Source organism: Rhinopithecus bieti, unplaced genomic scaffold, assembly GCF_001698545.2.
Source record: "Rhinopithecus bieti isolate Rb0 unplaced genomic scaffold, ASM169854v2 scaffold_39971, whole genome shotgun sequence".
Classification (NCBI taxonomy): Eukaryota; Metazoa; Chordata; class Mammalia; order Primates; family Cercopithecidae; genus Rhinopithecus; species Rhinopithecus bieti.
Genome location: NW_016816590.1, coordinates 523,827 through 542,978, shown reverse-complemented (window position 1 = coordinate 542,978; position 19,152 = coordinate 523,827). Strand labels below are relative to the sequence as shown.

General features: G+C 38.5%; 1 protein-coding gene across 4 annotated transcripts in view; it reads left to right on the top strand.

The window, feature by feature from the left end:
* The window catches only part of HERPUD2 (HERPUD family member 2), a 53,422-nt gene that overhangs the window by 23,435 nt on the left and 10,835 nt on the right, over window positions 1–19,152 (top strand). For all 4 annotated transcript variants that reach the window (XM_017854980.1, XM_017854978.1, XM_017854979.1 and 1 more), the window contains 2 exons: window positions 1,564–1,677; window positions 4,933–5,087. In XM_017854980.1, coding sequence (XP_017710469.1) covers window positions 1,564–1,677; window positions 4,933–5,087 — 269 coding nt within the window. The remainder of the gene's footprint in view (window positions 1–1,563; window positions 1,678–4,932; window positions 5,088–19,152) is intronic.

Below are 19,152 nucleotides of genomic sequence, written 5' to 3'. Positions count from 1 at the left end.
AGTCCTTTCTGCCATCTGCTCTTTGAAATACAAATATATTAATTATTTTACCCCAAGGATAGCTTAAATCTGCACATGAAGACTTTTAAAAGATTTTGCCGTCAGAAATGGTTTCAGGCCAGACAACTTAAAATAAAAACTGCCTCAGTCAAAGAACTCTTGTGCTCCTATATAAAACATGTTGAGTAATATGTTTATATTTTAAATAGTTCTTTCAACTGTTTTGTTAAAGTCAATGTACCCCTTTACTTTTTTCAGTTTAAATGCTGCCATTAGCTTTACCTATTTAGTCACAAAATGTTTTATGGAAACATTCCCAAGATAAATAAATTCTGTGAATTAATTGTGATTAATAATGACCTTTTGGAACTACGTTTCTAAGGATCAACATCTTATACTTGTATGCTTGTTAATATTCTGTATTAAGAAGCTAAGAGGGGCATTGAAAATTAGGAGTGTCTTCAACCTTCTTTGCCAGGCATACCTTCTGTCGTGCTGTCTCTGAAGCCTTTCTTTAGCATTCTAACCCTGAACTTCTTCCTCCAAACTCCTGAAGTAATTAAGGTTGGACTTCTCAGTTTCACGCAAAAAAGACTGTTCTCTGTTTCTGTAATTGTGCTGTAGTGCACAAGTCTACTCTCTTAACAATATCACGAGCCTCTTTAAGGAAGGGCCTGTTGTACCCTTTCTTGGATTTGCCTCCAAATTTAAGCACAATTATAGGTTCATGGTAGGCAAGTGATACATTCTTAGTTTCTAGTAACTTTGTTTCCCTTTCTCATCATTTGGGTATCTTTCTTTCTGCTCCTTTTTCTTTGTCATTCTGTTCTTTTCTTTTTTAAAACTTGCTGACTCATCCCTCATTGTTCTTTGTCCTCCTTTATTCCTTCTTTCCTTTCTCCATCTTATTTGCTAGCTTTATGTCTAAGTATAAATAAATATGCTCATGATCTCACTAAAGCTAAAATGCCAACCCTAATCGTTATTTGTTACGTTTTTCTTCAGTCATATTTGTAAGTTTATGGAAAAACATGGGATATTTACAGAATATAGTTTAAATGTCTGTTTTATATCTGCTTATAGGTGTTATAGATGAAAATAGTTTTGACTCCAAAAGAGTAAAAAAATCACCTTGCTAAAATTAAGGCAAACGTGATTATGATGAAGTTATTTGAGTTTCTTTTATGGTTGCTAAGCCTCAAGTGATGGAAATATGTAAACTGTAAAAAGTTTAAGATGCTAGATGTTTTCATGCTGAAATAATAGATTGTGCTGATACAACTTTCACAACATTGTTTGCTTTAAGACTGCTTTGTATGCAAAATAATTTTTTAATACAGCAATTAGAGTATTTAGATCATTTTCCAAGTATGGAGAAGATTTGAATTCAAAAGGATCCCAAATAAAATGACAAATTTACCTTCAAATGATAACAATTTATCAGTAATAGAACGGCTAGGCTGTAAAGGGACCTAAGTTTTAAGTATTTCAGTTTAGCTACTGACTTTTTGAACTGTACATTTTGTAGTACTACCCTTTAAATGTAATCTTCTTTAATTTTAGCAAGATGAGTATCATATGGTTCATCTAGTATGTACTTCTCGGACTCCTCCCAGTTCTCCAAAATCCAGCACCAATAGAGAAAGTCGTGAAGCATTGGCATCCAGCAGCAATTCTGTGAGTTGTTTTGGGAGGAGTAAACATTGAACTTTTCTTCTTCTTCATCTTCTTCTTATTTTTTGCCTCTAAAAACTAAATGAAAAACAGAACAATTGGAGCTTGTGGATTTTGAGATTGCGTTTTGAACTAAAGTTAGACATTTTGTAAAGTTTATCATTTTGAAAGGTCTAATACGCAGTGTTATCCCTTGAAGTCTATTCACCATGAGTTATAATTTGCTGTATGGCAGGTCAGTAATAGATTTCATCTTCAAAAGTTTAATTACTGGAATACTTAGAAAACAGAATTATGTTATGGTTATATAATATAAATTCTTAGGCCAATGATATTTCAGAAATATGCCAGGTATTTAAAATAGTATATTTGATTCAAGGTAGATTAAATTGTTTAAAATTTAAGTACCCTAAATCTTCTTGAAGTAGATGACTTGGTCAAGGATTTTGTTTTTTAAAAATGACTGGATTTGGGTGTACCTTCCACCTGCTTGGGGAGGTAATACTTAATGTGCTAATTTCTTTCAGACTTGGGTATTCATTCCTCCATCCTTATTTTTCCATCTGCCTAAAATTGTTTTGGAAATGTTTTGTAATAGTTGACTTTCTCGATTTAGACATTTTCTGTAAATTTCAAAGACATTGTCCTCAGTCCTCTTATGTTATTTTTGATTTCCCATAAAGGCTTTCTATGACACCTTTGCAGGTAAGAGGATTGGATGAGTGGAAGCTTGCTTTCAACTTCTTGAGCAGGCAGGGAACTTGTATACTGCTAAGTATGCTTTCCTTGTCAAGAATCCAGCCAAAGCTTGAAAGAGAGCACAAATGACAGGGGTGGGAACTAGTTGAAAGGTCTCTCAATAGATACTAGTTAACTGCTGCTTTAAGAAACTAGCTTCTCCAGTTGCTGTATTTAATTAGTATTCTCTTAATGGTAAGTATTTCCTAGTACCAGCCATGGGAATTTAGCACATTAAACTAAATAAAATATGCCTTGTCAAAACACCCAAGGGTCTTTATATGTTTCCTGTCTTGGCATGGAAAGGCACAGACATTGGCATTGGCACAGAGTTTTTTTTTGTAGTTGTCGGACACAGTTGTATTGCTCCAATTTTTGTTCGGAAACAACCTTCTGACTTTGACTCTTCCAGTGGGTTGCTCAGCCATGATTTTGTATCTTTAGTGTGTATATTTGTTTTTTTCAGAGTGTTATGAAAGCCTGAAAAGTATCAAAGGAATGTTAAGTTGAATTCACCTTAATTTTTCATGGTTCAGAAATTTCAAGGGATTTGAAAATGTTTTAAAGATCTAATCATAAAATAATTACCTAATAAGGTCAGAAATCATTAGTTCTAGAGGAATTAGGTTGTGCTGCCAAATGACTAGGCTTTTCTTCTAATAATTGTATTAATGAGCACCATATTATGATGGCCCATTTAATGAGAAATCTTGCCAAAAAAGCAGCCTTTCCCAGTTTATGTTTCTAAGAATCCAGACTCCTTAGTAAGATATTTGATATCTATTGTGTGTGAAGTAACATTTTAAAGTAAGTTTTTGTTAGTCTTGCAAAAGACTGGTGTGGGCTGTTTTGCAAAAGACTGTTTTGGACGTTTCACATGGCAGGACTTAGCATGGGAGTCATGCAGAAAGACATCCTGTCAATAGGAAGGCAGTATGGGTAAAATACACTTTAACAAACTTGTTAAAGGAAGGATGTTAAAATAATACTGTACCTAGCTTTTTAAAGTGGAAGAACTGTAATTTATGTAAAATGTAATTGTGTTTTAAATGTACATGAAACACTTGACAAACTATTTTTAAACAAATTGGGATGGTCTTCAGGGAGTTATATTGTTTACGGTTACTGAATCCATGAGCACGAGATTAAAAAAATTTGAGCATGAGAATAAAAAAATCCCGATTAACATTTTGATCCTCATAGTTCATTTTGTAAAAAAGTAATATTTGTTAGTGATTTCTATAAACTAATAGAATTTTAGAACTGAAAGGAATCTTGAAAATTTAGTCCAATCTCATTTTCTGTAGGAAAGTGGAGACTCTGAGAGGTTAAGTGAACCTTTAAGGTTATACTTCTTGTTAATGTCAGAGATAACACTAGATTTTAGATCTTTTGATTTCTAGCCTGTTTTTCATTACTTTAAACCAATGTGTTACCAGTAGGATGTTGTACAGTACTTGACACATAGTAACTGTTTAAATGACTCTGTAATTAGTACCATTTATTGAACACTTTATATGTGTTAGGCATCATGAAAGGAGCTTTGTAGGCCGGGCGCGGTGGCCAAGCTGTAACCCATCACTTTGGGAGTGGCCGAGACGGCGGATCACGAGGTCAGGAGATCGAGACCATCCTGGCTACCACGGTGAAACCCCGTCTCTACGAAAAAATACAAAAAAACTAGCCGAGCGAGGTGGCGGGCGCCTGTAGTCCAGCCTACTCGGGAGGCGAGGCCAGAGAAGGCGTAAACCCGGAGCGGAGCTGCAGGGAGCGCGATCTGCCTGCAGTCCAGCTTGAGCGACAGAGCGAGACTACCGTCCAAAAAAAAAAAAAAAAAAAAAAGAAAGCGAGCTTTGTGTGCTTAATTAACATGTGAAATAGACTTGTTAGGCCGGGCGCGGTGGCTTCAAGCCTGTAATTCCCAGCACTGTTGGGAGCCGAGACGGCGATCACGAGGTCCAGGAGGATCGAGACCTCCTTGGCATACGGTGAAGACCCGTCTCTACTAAAAATAGTTACAAAAAAACTAGCCGGGCGAGGTGGCGGGCCGCCTGTATGCCAGCCTACTGGGAGCTGAGGCAGACGAGAAGGCGCAACCCGGGAGCGGAGCTTGCAGTGAGCTGAGGATCCGGCCACGTGCACTCCAGCCGGGCGAAAGAGCAAGACTGCCGTCTCAAAAAAAAATAAAAAAAAAAAATAAAAAAAAATAAACGAAAAGACTTTTAATGCATTAACTAATCTCAAAATTAATATGCTTTATTTTGTGTATTATTCTGCTCCTCAGCCATTTCTAGTTGAAAAAATGGAATATTTTAATTTAATTAAGCAGTTTTGATAAGTTTTGACTTATCAAAATTAAAGTATCTACTTATACTGGACACAAGATTTAAAACAGCAAATTTATGAAATTTAGTTGTTTTGCGGAGGGATTTCATGAATACATTTTTAGTAATGTGCCTGTAATTTTATGATTGTAAAGAACTAAATCTCCTTTTAAAAATTATACATTTTTGTTTGTAGAGTTCAGATCATTCAGGATCAACAACTCCATCATCTAGTCAAGAAATGTTGTCTTTAGCTGCGGGTTCTTCCTCGGAAGGATTGAGGCAGCGTACACTTCCACAAGCACAAACTGACCAAACACAGAGTCACCAGTTTCCATATGTAATGCAAGGGTAAGTGAAATTGTGGTAGCTATGGAATGCGATTGGGGCCCCCTAAAAATGAGTTCCTTTTGATTTTCACCATAGCCTCTTTGCAGCAATTAAAGTACATTTTAAATTTATTCATGTACTTGATTTTATATTTTGAGAACTAGAGGGTTAAGAAAAGCACTGCTGTTGAAACCTGGCTGCACATCAGAATCATGTAGGGCAGCGCTTTCAATCTTGAATGTTTGTCCTAATCACTGGGAGGCCTTGCTGAGCTGCAGGTTTGTATTCAATAGGTATGATGGAGCCTGAGAATCTGCATTTCTGACAAGCTCCCAGATGATGCTGATGCTTCTGATGTTTGGACCACACTTTCAATAGCAAGGATCTACGTAACTAATTTTTTTTTTTACTCAGTCTCATTATAGATCTACTCAATTTAGTCTTCAGGGGAGTGTGGTTGAGTGAAGGTATATTTGGAAGAGTACAGATCCCAGCAATCTGTTTTTAAAAGTTTTTAAAAGTTCCACAAGTGTTTCTGATCAACTTGGTAACAACTGTGTTAGAGTAAAACCATGATGTATTACAGGGATATGCTAACCGCTGCATGTTGTCCAGGATCTTTGTTGTATTGATAGTTTTATAAAGCAGTTTTCTTAAGAAGCTTGCCACAGTCACCCTATAACAATTACAGCAGGCCCTTTGGGTTAGGCACTTCTAGAGGAAATGCAGCCACAGGTAAAGCAGATCAGAGAGTAGGATCTTGGAGAACAGTGGCACAATCTCAGCTCACTGCAACCTCTGTCTCTCTGGTTCAAGCAATTCTCTTGCCTCAGCCTCTCAAGTAAGTGGGATTACAGGTGTCTGCCATCATGCCGGGCTAATTTTTTGTATTTTTAGTAGAGACAGAGTTTCACCATTATGACCAGGCTGGTCTTGATCTCCTGACTTTAGGTGATCTGCCTGCCTTGGCCTCCCAAAGTGCTGGGATTTACAGGCATGAGCTACCACACCCGGCTCGATTTCTTTCTTAACTAGTTTGTTTTTGGTGTGTAGAAATGTTACTGATTTTTGTATTTTGATTTTGTGTCCTGTGACTTTCCAAATCTAAGAGTTTATTGGTGGAGTCTTTATCTACAAAGAGGGATGGTTTGACTTCCTCTTTTCCAATTGGGCTGCATTTTCTTACTTTCTCTGGCCTGATGACTCTGGCTAGGACTCCCAGTACTGTGTTGAAAAAGACTGGTGAAAGTGGGGATGTTTGTCTTTTTCCAGCTCTTAGAGGAAAGGCTTTCAGATTTACTTATTCAGTATGATGTTAGCTGTGGGTTTGTTACATACAGTCTTTTTTATGTTGAGGTATGTTCTGTCTATGCCTAGTTTGTTGAGAGCTTTTATTATGAAGGGATGTTGAGATGATCATATGGTTTTAGTCCTTCATTCTGTTAATGTGATGTATCATGTTTATTGATTTGCATATATTGAATCATTCTTGCATCCCTGGGGTAAATCCCATTTGATGATGATGTATTCTCTTTTTGATGTGCTGTTGGATTTGGTTTGCTGTATTTTGTTGAGAATTTTTGTGTCTGTGTTCATGGCTGACCTGTAGTTTTTTGTTGTTTTTGTTGTGTCCTTCTCTGGTTTTGGCATCAGGGTAATGCCTTATAGAATTCCCTCCTCTTCAGTGTTCTGGAATGGTTTGAGGAGAATTGGTGTTAGTTCTTCTTTATAAGATTGGTCAAGGCTGGGCACAGTGGCTTATGCCTGTAATCTCAGCACATTGGGAGGCTGAGGTGGGTGGATCACTTGAGGCCAGAAGTTTTGAGACCACCCTTGCCAACATTGTGAAACCCTGTCTCTACTAATGCAAAAATTAGCTGGGCATCATGGTGCATGCCTATAATCCCAGCTACTCGGGAGGCTGAGGCAGGAGAATCACTTGAACCCAGGAGGTGGAGATTGCAGTGAGCTGAGATTGTGTCACTGCACTTCAGCCTGGGCAACAGAATGAGACTCTGTCTCAAATAAATAAATAAGTAAATAAATACATAATAACCACAAAAATTAGCTGGGCGTGGTGGTGTATGCCTATAATCCCAGCTGTTCAGGTAGCTGAAGCATGAGAATCACTTCCACCCAGGAGGTGGAGGTTGCAGTCAGCCAAGATTGCGCCACTGCACTCCAGCCTGGGCAACAGACCATGACTCTGTCTTAAAACAAAAAACAAACAAACAAAAAAACAGTTTTGCTCAAATTTGGCAGTGAAGCCATCCAATCCTGGGCTTTTCTTTGTTGGGAGATTTTCTTTTTATTATTACTGATTCAATCTCATTACTCATTATTGGTCTGTTCAGGTTTTTCTGTTTCTTCCTGATTCAATCTTGGCAGGCTGTGTGTGTCTAAGAATTTATCCATTTTCTCTAGATTTTCTAGTGTATTAGTGTGCAGTTGTACATAATAGCTTGATTATTTCTCTTTTGTATTTCTATGGTATCAGTTGTAATGTTTCGTTTTTCGTATCTGATTTTATTTATATGGGTCTTTTTGTTTTCTTGGTTACCTAGATAGTGGTTTATTGATTTTATCTTTTAAAAAAACCAAGTTTTTATTTTGTTGATCTTTTGTATTTTTTTTTCAGTCTATCCTGATTTTTATTATTTCTTTCCCTCTACTAATTTTGGGTTAGGTTGTTCTTGCTTTTCTAGTTCTTTGAGGTGTATTGTTGGATTGTTTATTTGAAATCTTTCTACTTTTTTGGTGTGAGCATTTATTACTATAAACATCTCTCTTAGCACCAATTTTGTCGTATTCCATAGGTTTTGGTATATTGTTTTTTGACTTTCATTTGTGATGGTCTCACTTTGTTGACCAGGCTGGAGTGTGGTGGTGTGATCCTAGCTCACTGCAGAACTCCTGGGCTGAAACAATCCTTCTGCCTCAGCTTCCTGAGTAGCTGGAATTACAGGCACATGCCACTACACACCACAAACATTTTTTATCTCCTCCTTAATTTCTTCCTTGGCCCAATGGTCATTTAGGAGCATGTTGTTTAATTTCAATGTATTTTGTACAGTTTCCAAAGTTTCTCTTGTTACTGATTTCTACTGTTATTCCATTGTGGTCATAAAAGATACTTGATATGATTTTGGTTTTTAAAAATTTGTTGAGACTTGTTTTGTGGCCTAACATACGGTCTGTTCTGGAGAATGGTCCATGGGCTGATGAGAAGAGTCTATTCTGTACTTGTTGGATGAAATGTTCTGTAAATGTCTGTTATACCCATTTGGTCTAAAGTGCGGTTTGAATCCAGTGTTTCTTTGTTAATTTTCTGTCTAGATGATCTGTGTAATGCTGAGAGTCAGGTGTTGATGTCCCTAGCACTTATTGTATTGGATTCTGTCCCTCCCTTTAGGTCTGATCATGTTTTCTTGATAAAGCTGAGTGGTCTGTTGTTGGGTTCATATATGTTTAGAATTGTTAAATCTTTTTGTTGAATTGATCCCTTTATCGTTATATAATGACCTTCTTTGTTGTTACTGTTTTTAAATTAAAGTCTGTTTTATCTGTTATAAGGATAGATGTTCTTATTTGCTTTTGATTTTTGTTCACTTAGAATATCTTTTTCCATCCCTTACTTTCAGTCTGTGTCTTTACAGATGAGATGAATTTCTTGTAGGAAGCGTATGGTTGGATCATTTTAAAAAATTCTTCAGCCCCTCTGTATCTTTTAAGTGGAAAGTTTAATTCATTTATATTCAAGATTATTATTGATATGACAGGGCTTATTCCTGTCATTTTAGTAATTGATTTCTGGTTTTTGTGTAGCATTTATTCCTTTCTTTCTCTCATATTGTTTTTCATTGTAGTTGGTGGTTTTCTGTAGTGATGACATTTAAATTATTTCTCTTTTTTATTTGTGTGTTTGCTTTACCAGTGGGTTTTATATTTTGATGTGTTTCCTTCCAGGTATAGGGCTCCCTTGATTATTTCTTGGAGGGCCGGCCTAGTGGTGATGGGTTCCTTCAGCTTTTGCTTATCTGGGAAAGACTTTATTTCTCCTTCATTTATGAAGGATAACTTTGCTGGGAATAGTATCCTTGGCAGAGAGGTTCCTTCCTTCTCTCCCTTCTCTGCCTTCCTTTCCCCTCCCTCCTTCTCTTCCCTCCCTTCCTCCCTCTCTCTCCTTCCTTTTCTTTCTTTCCTTCCTGCATTTCTTTCCTTTTTCCCTTTCTTTTTCTCTCTTTCTTTCTTCACTTCAAATGTATCTGCTTATTCTCTCCTGGCCTGTAAGGTTTCTGCTGAGAAATCTACTGGTAGTCTGCTGGGGGTTCTAAGCATTAAGTGACTGGATGCTTTTCTCTTGCTATTTTTAGAATTCTCTCTTTGACTTTGACAGTTTTACTATAATGTGCTGTGGAGAAGACCTTTTTGAATTGTATCTATTTGAGGATTGTTGGGTGAGGTGTCAGAGCCCTGGCACCAGGAAGTGGTCAACTCACAGGTTGGTTAAAAGAATTTACAATAGTACAGGTTTGAAAAAGGAAACTTTATTAGAAAGGAAGGATGCTGCAAAATAGTGCAGCAGGGTGCCTCAGTGAGAGGACTGAGCGCACCGTGGTGGATTTTCCTTAGGAGCATTTATAGACTTTAAGACAGTAGCTTAGGGTTGTAAAATTAGTTTCAGCATGGCATTCCAGAGATGTATAGAAATTTTAGTTACTTATAAAAATTGAAAGAAGCCTGGAATCAGATGCTGACTTTAGATACTAGGGAGGTTTGATTACCTCTAAATTCCTCAGATAAGGAGTCTTGCCTCTGGATGGCCTGTTTGATGGTCACCAGGTAGTCTTTGCTCCCTTCTAAATTGCTCAGATAAGAAGTTTTTATCTCCGGGCCTGTTCAGTGGTCACCAGGTGGTTTTCACTCTCCTCAGGTACTTTTGAATGATATCAGTGTCCTTGGTAAATTTCTCATTTATATCCTGAATTGTTTTCAGATTTTAAATATTGTTTATCTGAATTCTCTTGTATCGTGCTTCTTTAATATCATTATTTTGAATTCATTTTCTGGATTTCACAATTTTATTTTCACTGGAATCAATTGCTGGAGAATTACGTTCTTTTGGAAGTGTCATATCTCCTTGCTTTTTCATGTTTCTTCTATCCTTATGTTGATATCTGTGCCTGTGGTATAACAGTCCCTTCTTCAGGTTTTCGAATTTGCTTTTGTAGGGGGGCATGTTTTCCTAACGATGTGTCTATGCTGTTGTTTGGTAGGCCACTTTGGCTTTGATTCTGTATGTATACCATAGTATAGTCTCTGTATGAATTTTGTCAGGAACAGTGTCAGTAGTGTCTGATTTCCTGAGTGTCTTAGGGTGCAGTTTTTAGTGGAGGCTGTGGTGAAGTTTTGCTGGGGACAGGGGTGTCAGGTGGGCCAATCTTTAGGTCCCAGTGATGGCAGTGGTAGGCTGAGTATGCCTGTCCTTAGGCCCCAGTGTGACATACGCTGGCACCAGTGTGAGATTGTCCAGGTGGGCCAATTCTTGGGGGGCCTCCAGCCAGTTTGTTTGGATGCCATCAGTGATGGTGGTGAGCTGGGCAGTTTGGCATGTCGTCAGGCCCCTAGGCAGTGGATATGCCATGGATTATGGCAGTAGTAGTGGTGGGACAAACCTCTGGCTCCCAAGCGGTCTATGGTGGTGTTGGTGATGATTGCAATGGGTTGGATGGGCCAGTTCCCAAGCCCACAGGTAGTGCATGCACATGGGTGTCTGCTGTGGTAATAGTGGCAGGTTGGGTCCTCAGGCCTCTGGGAGGAGTACTCAGGTGCCAACAGTTGTGGATGGGGTAATCCACAGGCCCCTGGATGGCATGCTCAGCCACTGGAGGTGGGTGGAACTGGGCCAAGCTGGCTTGACCTCAGGCCCCCTGTTGGGTTGTGCAACTGCTGGTTCTGGTAGGCGAGGATGGCATGATCCCCAGACTTCCAGCACAGTGCTCGGGAGATGTACTATAGCCTGTTACTGGGAGGGCTGGGTTGCTTTCAGTGACAACAGTCATAAATTGATGGGGGGGTACACTTTGGTCTCAGATGGCAGCTGCAAGCTTGTAGCCTGTTCTCAGGGTACGTACGTGTAAATGCTCAGTAGCACCATTCACGGTTATGGGGTTGCTGACAATGTCTTGCACTTTGGCCCAAGATACATCAGTTAGCAGCACCACCTGGGAATGCACAGGGGATCTCAGTGAGGCTCCAGGGATGTGAGATTTAGGGGTTCTTGGGCCCCAGGGCAGGATGCAGCCCGATGGGGGTTGGACTCTGCAAATGATGCCTTGCTGTAGCTATTTAGGACTTAGGAGGTGTGTGGGACCCATTGTGAACTCCTCTTGAGCAGCGCCTTCACGTGGTCTCCTGTTAGTCTCGGGGCCCATGTGTGTTAAGGGTCTCTCTTGTGGCTAGGATTACAGGAGTCTGCAGTGGGAATGTAGACTGCTGGGGGTCCCCACTTAACCTTTCCCTGCCCTGGGGAGCCTTTCCAGCCTCCCAGCCCATCCAGTGCAGCAGGCTGCCTTGCTTCTGTCTCCTTCCTTACCTTAGGTGTTTCCTGTCACTTCTCTATTGAATTCCAGCTTTCTCCCTTAGGTGATCCACTGGAAGTGTAATTATCTACTTAGTATTTTTGTTCTTTTTTGTGGAGGAGGTGAGTATCAGATGCCTCTCGTTAGCCATCTTGAAGCCCCTCTTAGAATCCCTATTGTCTGAATTTTTAAAAGTAAAAATTTCTTATAGCCTAACACTCAGAAATAACCATATAGACCCAAAATAAAATTCTCAAGTCCCCCAGCCATCTGAGTGGACCTCTCCTCTTAGCCCAGGCACTCCAGAGTGAACCTGAAAAACTGGTTCAGGCCATGACGGGAAGGGAGGGTTGGACATCCCTCATTATGCCCTCTTCCCTTTTGGAATTCAGGAAAAGCTGACCAGCATTTAACATCAACACAGACCTTAAGTCTAATAAGAAACATTTACAATCTATTCTCTCTGAAGACTGCTACCTGGAGCTTCATCTATATGATAAAACTTTGGTCTCTACAACCCCTTATCATAACTCAGACATTCCTTTCTATTGATGATAATTCTTTCACCCAATTGCCAATAATATTTTTAAAAAATCTACTTATAACCTGGAAGCCCCAGCTTTGAGTTATCCTGCCTTTCTGGACCAAACCAATGTATATTTCACATGTATTTGATGTGTCATGTTACCCTAAAATGTATAAAACTAGGGTATCCCCTGACCACCTTGGGCACGTGTTCTCAGGCTCTCCTGAGGGCTATGTCACAGACCATCAGTCACTCGTATTTGGCTCAGAGTAAATCTCTTCAAATATTTCACACCATTTGACACTTTTTGTTGACAACCATTACTAACATTTTTAGTAACTATCCTTCTAAACACTTTTCTATGTATACTTTTAAAATAGAAACATCATACTGTTTATTTTGTTTTGTAAACTTAAAAAAAACAGTAATATAACTTGGACATATTTCCAGGTCAAATATAAATCCACAACTTTTTTTTTTTTTTTTTTTCTGGGATGGAGTCTCGCTCTGTCATCTAGGCTGGAGTGCAGTGACAAGATCTCAGCTCACTGCAAGCTCCGCCTACCGGGTTCATGCCATTCTCCTGCCTCAGCCTCCTGAGCGGCTGGGACTACAGGCACCCGCCACCACGCCCGATTAATTTTTTGTGTTTTTAGTAGAGATGGGGTTTCACCGTGTTAGCCAGGATGGTCTTGATCTCCTGACCTCGTGATCCACCTATCTCGGCCTCCCAAAGTGCTGGGATTACAGGCATGAGCCACTGCACCTGGCTGTAAATCTACAACATTTAAAGTCTGTGTGATTTTTCTTTATGTAGATTTACTAATTTGTTCACACATATATTGATGGAGAATGTATTAGTTACTTTTGCTGCATGATAACCTCAGAATCTCAGTGGCTTACAATACATTTTATTTTTCTTGCTCACAGATCTTTTAGTCACTGGTACAGCTCTTCCTTGGGTTGTAGATTGAGTTCAGATCTGTTTCAAGTTTCTCATTCTCTGTAGATCAGTCATTTCCTAGCACACATTCGTCTCATGGCAAATGACAGGAAAACAAGAGGGCAAGCTAATGTCTGAGCACATTTGAAGTCTTCTGCCTGTCACATTTACTAGTACTACATTGGCCAAAGCAATCACATGACCACTCTCAACAGCTCAGCTGTGTTGAGAAGGGGAAGTATTGCAAAATGGCATCTGGTGCTGTGCTGGTAAATGCTTACCAGCTGGCTTTGGGGGGTGAGGGAAATAAAGCACTAGATTTATAGCATTTGCTGATTTCTGTGGTGTAAATACTCCCATCATGGCTAAGCAGTGTGCTGTTATGAGCTAGATGAGCCAGCGTAAACCAGTTTTGCCACTGTGTGGCAGATAGTATGCATATATAATCCTGTTATAGAAGACTGAAGAATTGGGGCAATCTTTTACCGTAAACATTTGGGTCAGTCTTTTTTCCCATGAAATATTACCATAATCAACATTCTTAAATGTGTGTGCTTACATATTAGCAGTTATTATTTTAGGATAAATTGTGAGAAGGGGAATTCCTGAGTGTTCTGCTACTGTGAACTTAGGCAAGCTGCATAACCTTTAAGTCTTCTTAAGTGTTCAAAGTGTTCTTAAGACTTTTTGAGGCCCTTAAAGACTTTTGCAAAATTGCAGTAAAGTTGTACTAGTTTACTTTCTCAGTAATGTTAAAGATCCTGAGTATCTTTACTTGTACAGATATGTACTTGCTAAAGTGGTAAGTTGGAATGTCCATGTTTTAATTTGAGATATGACAAAGAGGCATTCTTTATGTTTTATTTGTGAGTTGCTTATTTGTTGGTGTGGTGGTATCTTTAAAAATTCATTTACCACACTTTATCCAAAAGGATATTAATAACTAATACTTATTGAGCATTAGCAGAAGTTAGGCATTATATTAAGCACCTATATGTGCCTTATTTCACTGCATTTTATACAAACTCTGGTCTCAGCACTGTTATCTGCGCTTATAGAGGAGGAGAATGAGACTTAAAGGTTACGCAGCTTGCCTGAGTTCACAGTAGCAGAACTAGAATTCAAATCCATTTTTAACTTGGAGGCCTATATTCTTAACAGCGTTGCCGAAGTGACTATTTTGTCTATCATTTGTTTCACTATTTTTTCCTAGGTTATCATTTGTATTTTAACTTTATTCGTAATGGTGGTGTCCTACCTCCAACCACAATTCGAAACTTTTTTCTTGTCAGATCTACCAGTCAGATTTTAAGTGTTAGTGACTGTGTGAGCAAATCTATTTGCATGAAGACCCTGTGACTTCATTCAGTAAATATTTACTTTAGAATCTGCTTTGTGCTAGGCACTCAGGAGAGGAAAATGAATTCTGTACTTTCTCAATGGAAGTAGGTCAGATAGGCAAATGAATTACCATCTGCTGATGGGCTGTCAGGGCCTTGAAAAAAATGCTGGGGGAGCCTGGAGGAGGGAGGGACTATCTCTGCTTGGAGGAGTTGGAAGGGCTTCAGAGGTGATAATGTTTGAGCTGTCTTTAAGGGTATTAATAGGGAGAACAAAGCAAGTGCAGAGTCTTGAAAAGGAGGCTTCTGGGAACACAGTGGGATTCCATGAGGTTGCTGCTTGGTCGCTTGTATGGAGTGGTGGGGGAATCAAGGATAATTTAACAAGTTTCCTGTGAAAGTTTGTTCCTGAAGTTTCCAGTTCCTTTAATCTCCTCTCCTCTGTAATTTTAACTTTTTAAAACCTACAATGAGTGTCTTTTGGTATAGCTTTCAAGTATATAATTGTGAATGACAGTCTTTCTACTTCTTGTTTATTCTTTATAATTTCTGTAGTACTCCACCAGTTTTATGGGTTTCAGTGAATTTGCCTTGCTCCTTTTTTTCTGTGTTTAGTTATTATCCTACAGTGCTAATTAGTATAGCCTATCTGAAAAGAAAAAATAAAAGCTGTCAGAACTTCTGCCACCAGCTGTGATTTCCTTCAGCTTGTTTGTTTCAGCTATTTCCTCACTGTGACTTTCCTAGGGGCAGAGGGAGAAACCAGGTTATCATCTTACTTTTCCTTGCATAAAGAATATGACATTTTCTATGGGGACAGGCATATTACACATTCCAAATAGTTACATTTTCTCCATGTTTCTGCTGTTTTATTTTGCTTTTTGCCAGAAAAAGAAGACAATTAATTTAACATTTTGTGTTTTCTTCCAGTGTCCTTTCTTTGTTTCTTTCTTTTTCTTTTCTTAAATAGATGGGGTCTCACTCTGTCGCCTAGGCTGGAGTATGGTGGTGCCATCATAGCTCACTGCAGCCTTGAGCTTCTGGGCTCAAGTGATCCTACCACCTCAGCTTCCTGAGTAGCTGGGACTACAGACATGTGCCACCATGCCCAGCTAATTGAAATTTTTTTTTTAGAGATAGAGTCTTGTTATGTTGCTTAGGCTGGTCTCAAACTCCTGGCTTCAAGCAGTCCTCCCATCTCAGCCTCCCAAGTAGCTAGGATTATAGGCTTGAACCACTATGCCCAGCTCAGTATCCTTTACTTTGTAGATGTTTTTATTTAATATAGTTGAAATTTTTACTGTGTTGGTAACCTTACATGTTTTCATTTAATGTTGAATAATTAAGTTGAATTTACAAATTACTAGAATAGTTGCTTATAATCAGTATTTTATTTTCAATATTTTCATAATGCTCATATGAAGTTGTTCAATACATATTTATTGTGCTAGATGCTAGAGATATAGTAATAATGTATAAAGCCCATTCTCTGTTCTTAGGAACACAGAGACTGGTCAGAGAGACAGTAGATTATTTTTTAAATAGTAGGTAGTTTATTTTTAAAATTATTTTCTAAGAGGTAATATATGTGATGAGTAGTACCATCTTCAAAACAAAACAAAACAAAAGTATGTAAGAGTTTCATTTCTATGTCTTATACCACTTGCCCTCCTTAGAGGCAACCATTATTAGCTGTTTCCCCTGTATTATTCTAGAGATAAAATGTGCTTACACAAGTATATGTGTATGTCCGTGCATGTGTACATGTGTTTATTTTAACACATAATAGCATACTTTTTTTTTTTTTTTTTTTTTGAGACAGAGTCTCGCTCTGTCACCGAGGCTGGAGTGCAGTGGCGCAATCTCAGCTCACTGCAAGCTCCGCCTCCTGGGTTTACGCCATTCTCCTGCCTCAGCCTCCCGAGTAGCTGGGACTAAAGGCGCCTGCCACCACACCCGGCTAGTTTTTGTTTTTTTTGTATTTTTTAGTCGAGACGGGGTTTCACCATGTTAGCCAGGTTGGTCTCGATCTCCTGACCTTGTGATCCACCCATCTGGGCCTCCCAAAGTGCTGGGATTACAGACTTGAGCCACCGCGCACGGCCAATAGCATACTTTCTATATAAGAAGTCCTCGCTTAACATCGTGATAGGGTCTTGGAAACTGCAACTTTAAGTGAAACAATATTAGCAAAACCGACTTTTTTTCATTAATGTTATAACAAAATGACATTATTCAAAGACCTGTTATACATCCTTTTGTTTAAAGTCACAGTTTCCAAGAACCTACTGACAATGAAAGTGAGGACTTACTGTACACACTAGCCAATATCTTGGTTTTTCACTAAGTATATTAACAACTGCACCACATTAATACACAAGAGCTGTACCATTCTTTGTTTATATAATATATATTTTTTTAGTTTTTATTTTAATTTTGTTAGAGATGGGGTCTCACTATGTTGCTCAGACTTCCCTGAACTCCTGGGCTCAAGCAGTCCTCCTGCCTCAGCCTCCTGAGTAGCTGTGACCACAGGGTAGTCCAGCTGTCTCATTCTTTATTAATTGCACAGCATTCTATTATACAGATTACTATACCTTAATGAACCAGTCCTTGCTGATGGATATTTAAGTTAAACAGTCAGTATTTTTATATACTGCTTTTTTATTTTTAAAGACTTTATTATACTTTTTAAACATTCACAAAGTACAGAAGATATTGTAATGAACCCCAGTGTACCTAATACCTAACTTCAGCAATCAACAAACTACCATTGTTCATCTAGTTCCTCTTCTGTTTCCTTTTTTATCCTTGGGCTAGAGTTTAAAACAAAACTTAGACCTTATAGTTATATCTTTAAACAGTGTGTATTTGTAACAGATATGGTAGCTATGGGCTTTAAAAAATCTTAATCACAATACCATTAGAAAACTCAACAAAATTAAAAAATCTTCAGTATCATCTAGTATTCAGTTTGTGTTCAGACTGAATCAGTATTTGAAGATAGTGACATGGTGCATTTGGTTGATGTTTCCTTTTTTTTTTTTTTTTTTTTGTTGAGACAGAGACTTGCTGTGTCCCCCAGGTTAGAGTGTAGGCGTGCGATCTTGGCTCACTGGAACCTCTGCCTCCTAGGTTCAAGTGATTCTCCTATCTCAGTCTCCTGAGTAGCTGGGACTACAGGCGCACATCTCCACGCTGGCTAATTTTTGTATTTTTAGTAGAGATGGGATTTCACCATGTTGGCCAGGCTGGTCTCAAACTCCTGACCTCAAGCGATCCACCTGCCTCAGGCTCCCAAAGTTCTGGAATTACAGGCATGAGCCACTACGCCTGGCAGGTTAATGTTTCTTAAAGCTTTTCTAATCTAATTCCCTTTTCCTTTCTTTTCTTACTTAATACGCTTTCTGTAGTTGTTCTGTGTTATTTCCCACAGTGGTCTAAATATAGCTGACTAAGTTCTCATGGTGTCATTTAGCATTTTTCTTTATCCTATATTGCCTGTAAACTGGTAGTTAGATCTAGGGCCTGATTAAATTCAATTAAGGTTCATCTTTTTTTGTTTTTGTTTTTTGTTTTTTTTTAAAAGGAATTCTCCCATGGGTGGGTCGTGCTATGTATGTTTTAGAAAAAAGGGAAAAAAAAATCTTGAGTTCATACCGATGTTTCAAATTTATGTTAAAAGTTAAAGAGTTTTCTTTTTTTTTTTGAGACGGAGTCTCGTTCTGTCGCCCAGGCTGGAGTGCAGTGGCCGGATCTCGGCTCACTGCAAGCTTCGCCCTCCGGGTTTACGCCATTCTCCTGCCTCAGCCTCCCGAGTAGCCGGGACGACAGGCGCCTGCCACCTAGCTCGGCTAGTTTTTTGTATTTTTTAGTAGAGACGGGGTTTCACTGTGTTAGCCAGGATGGTCTCAATCTCCTGACCTCGTGATCCGCCCGTCTCGGCCTCCCAAAGTGCTGGGATTACAGGCTTGAGCCGCCGCGCCCGGCCAAAAGTTAAAGAGTTTTCACAAATCATCTTGGGTATGTGTATTTATATATCTTCTATGCTAAAACATCCTAGTCCCTAATGAATTAGCATAATTACTTATTTGCTTTATCTGTATGTATATATGCTTATGTTTTTCAAATAGTTTTAAAATAGCAATACTATTTCCACTTTTGTAAGATCACTGAGTGTGATTTAAAACTTTTATTGTTCTTTTTGTATTTAGTATTTACCCTACTAGGGATAGTTAAAATATTGTTTTGAAGTCAGTAGAATAATTATCTGTATGGTTATACTATTAAACTTGAAACTTCTTTAGTTTTTTTTTCCAGCTTTCTATTTTTTTCTTTTTAGTTTAGTTTTTTTAATTACATAAAACATTAATGTTCCAGTGTCAAAACAAGATACAGAGAGACTTATTTTCATTTTCTTCACTTCTCTTTTTCTCTTCCTTTCCATAATAATGTATTATTTTATTTTTATTATATGTATTTTTTCCATTGGTTTCTTTGTGGAAAATTCATGAAAATGTGTGTGTGTTAGTGTGTGTGTGTACACACACATGTATATATACACACACATATAAATATATCCTCATTCTTATACAAATATTATACATATTCTTCTTAACATTGTTTTTCAACAAAATTTCATGTAAATGTCTAAGAAGTCACTCCATAGGAGTAGAGAGAGGTCTTCATTCCTTTT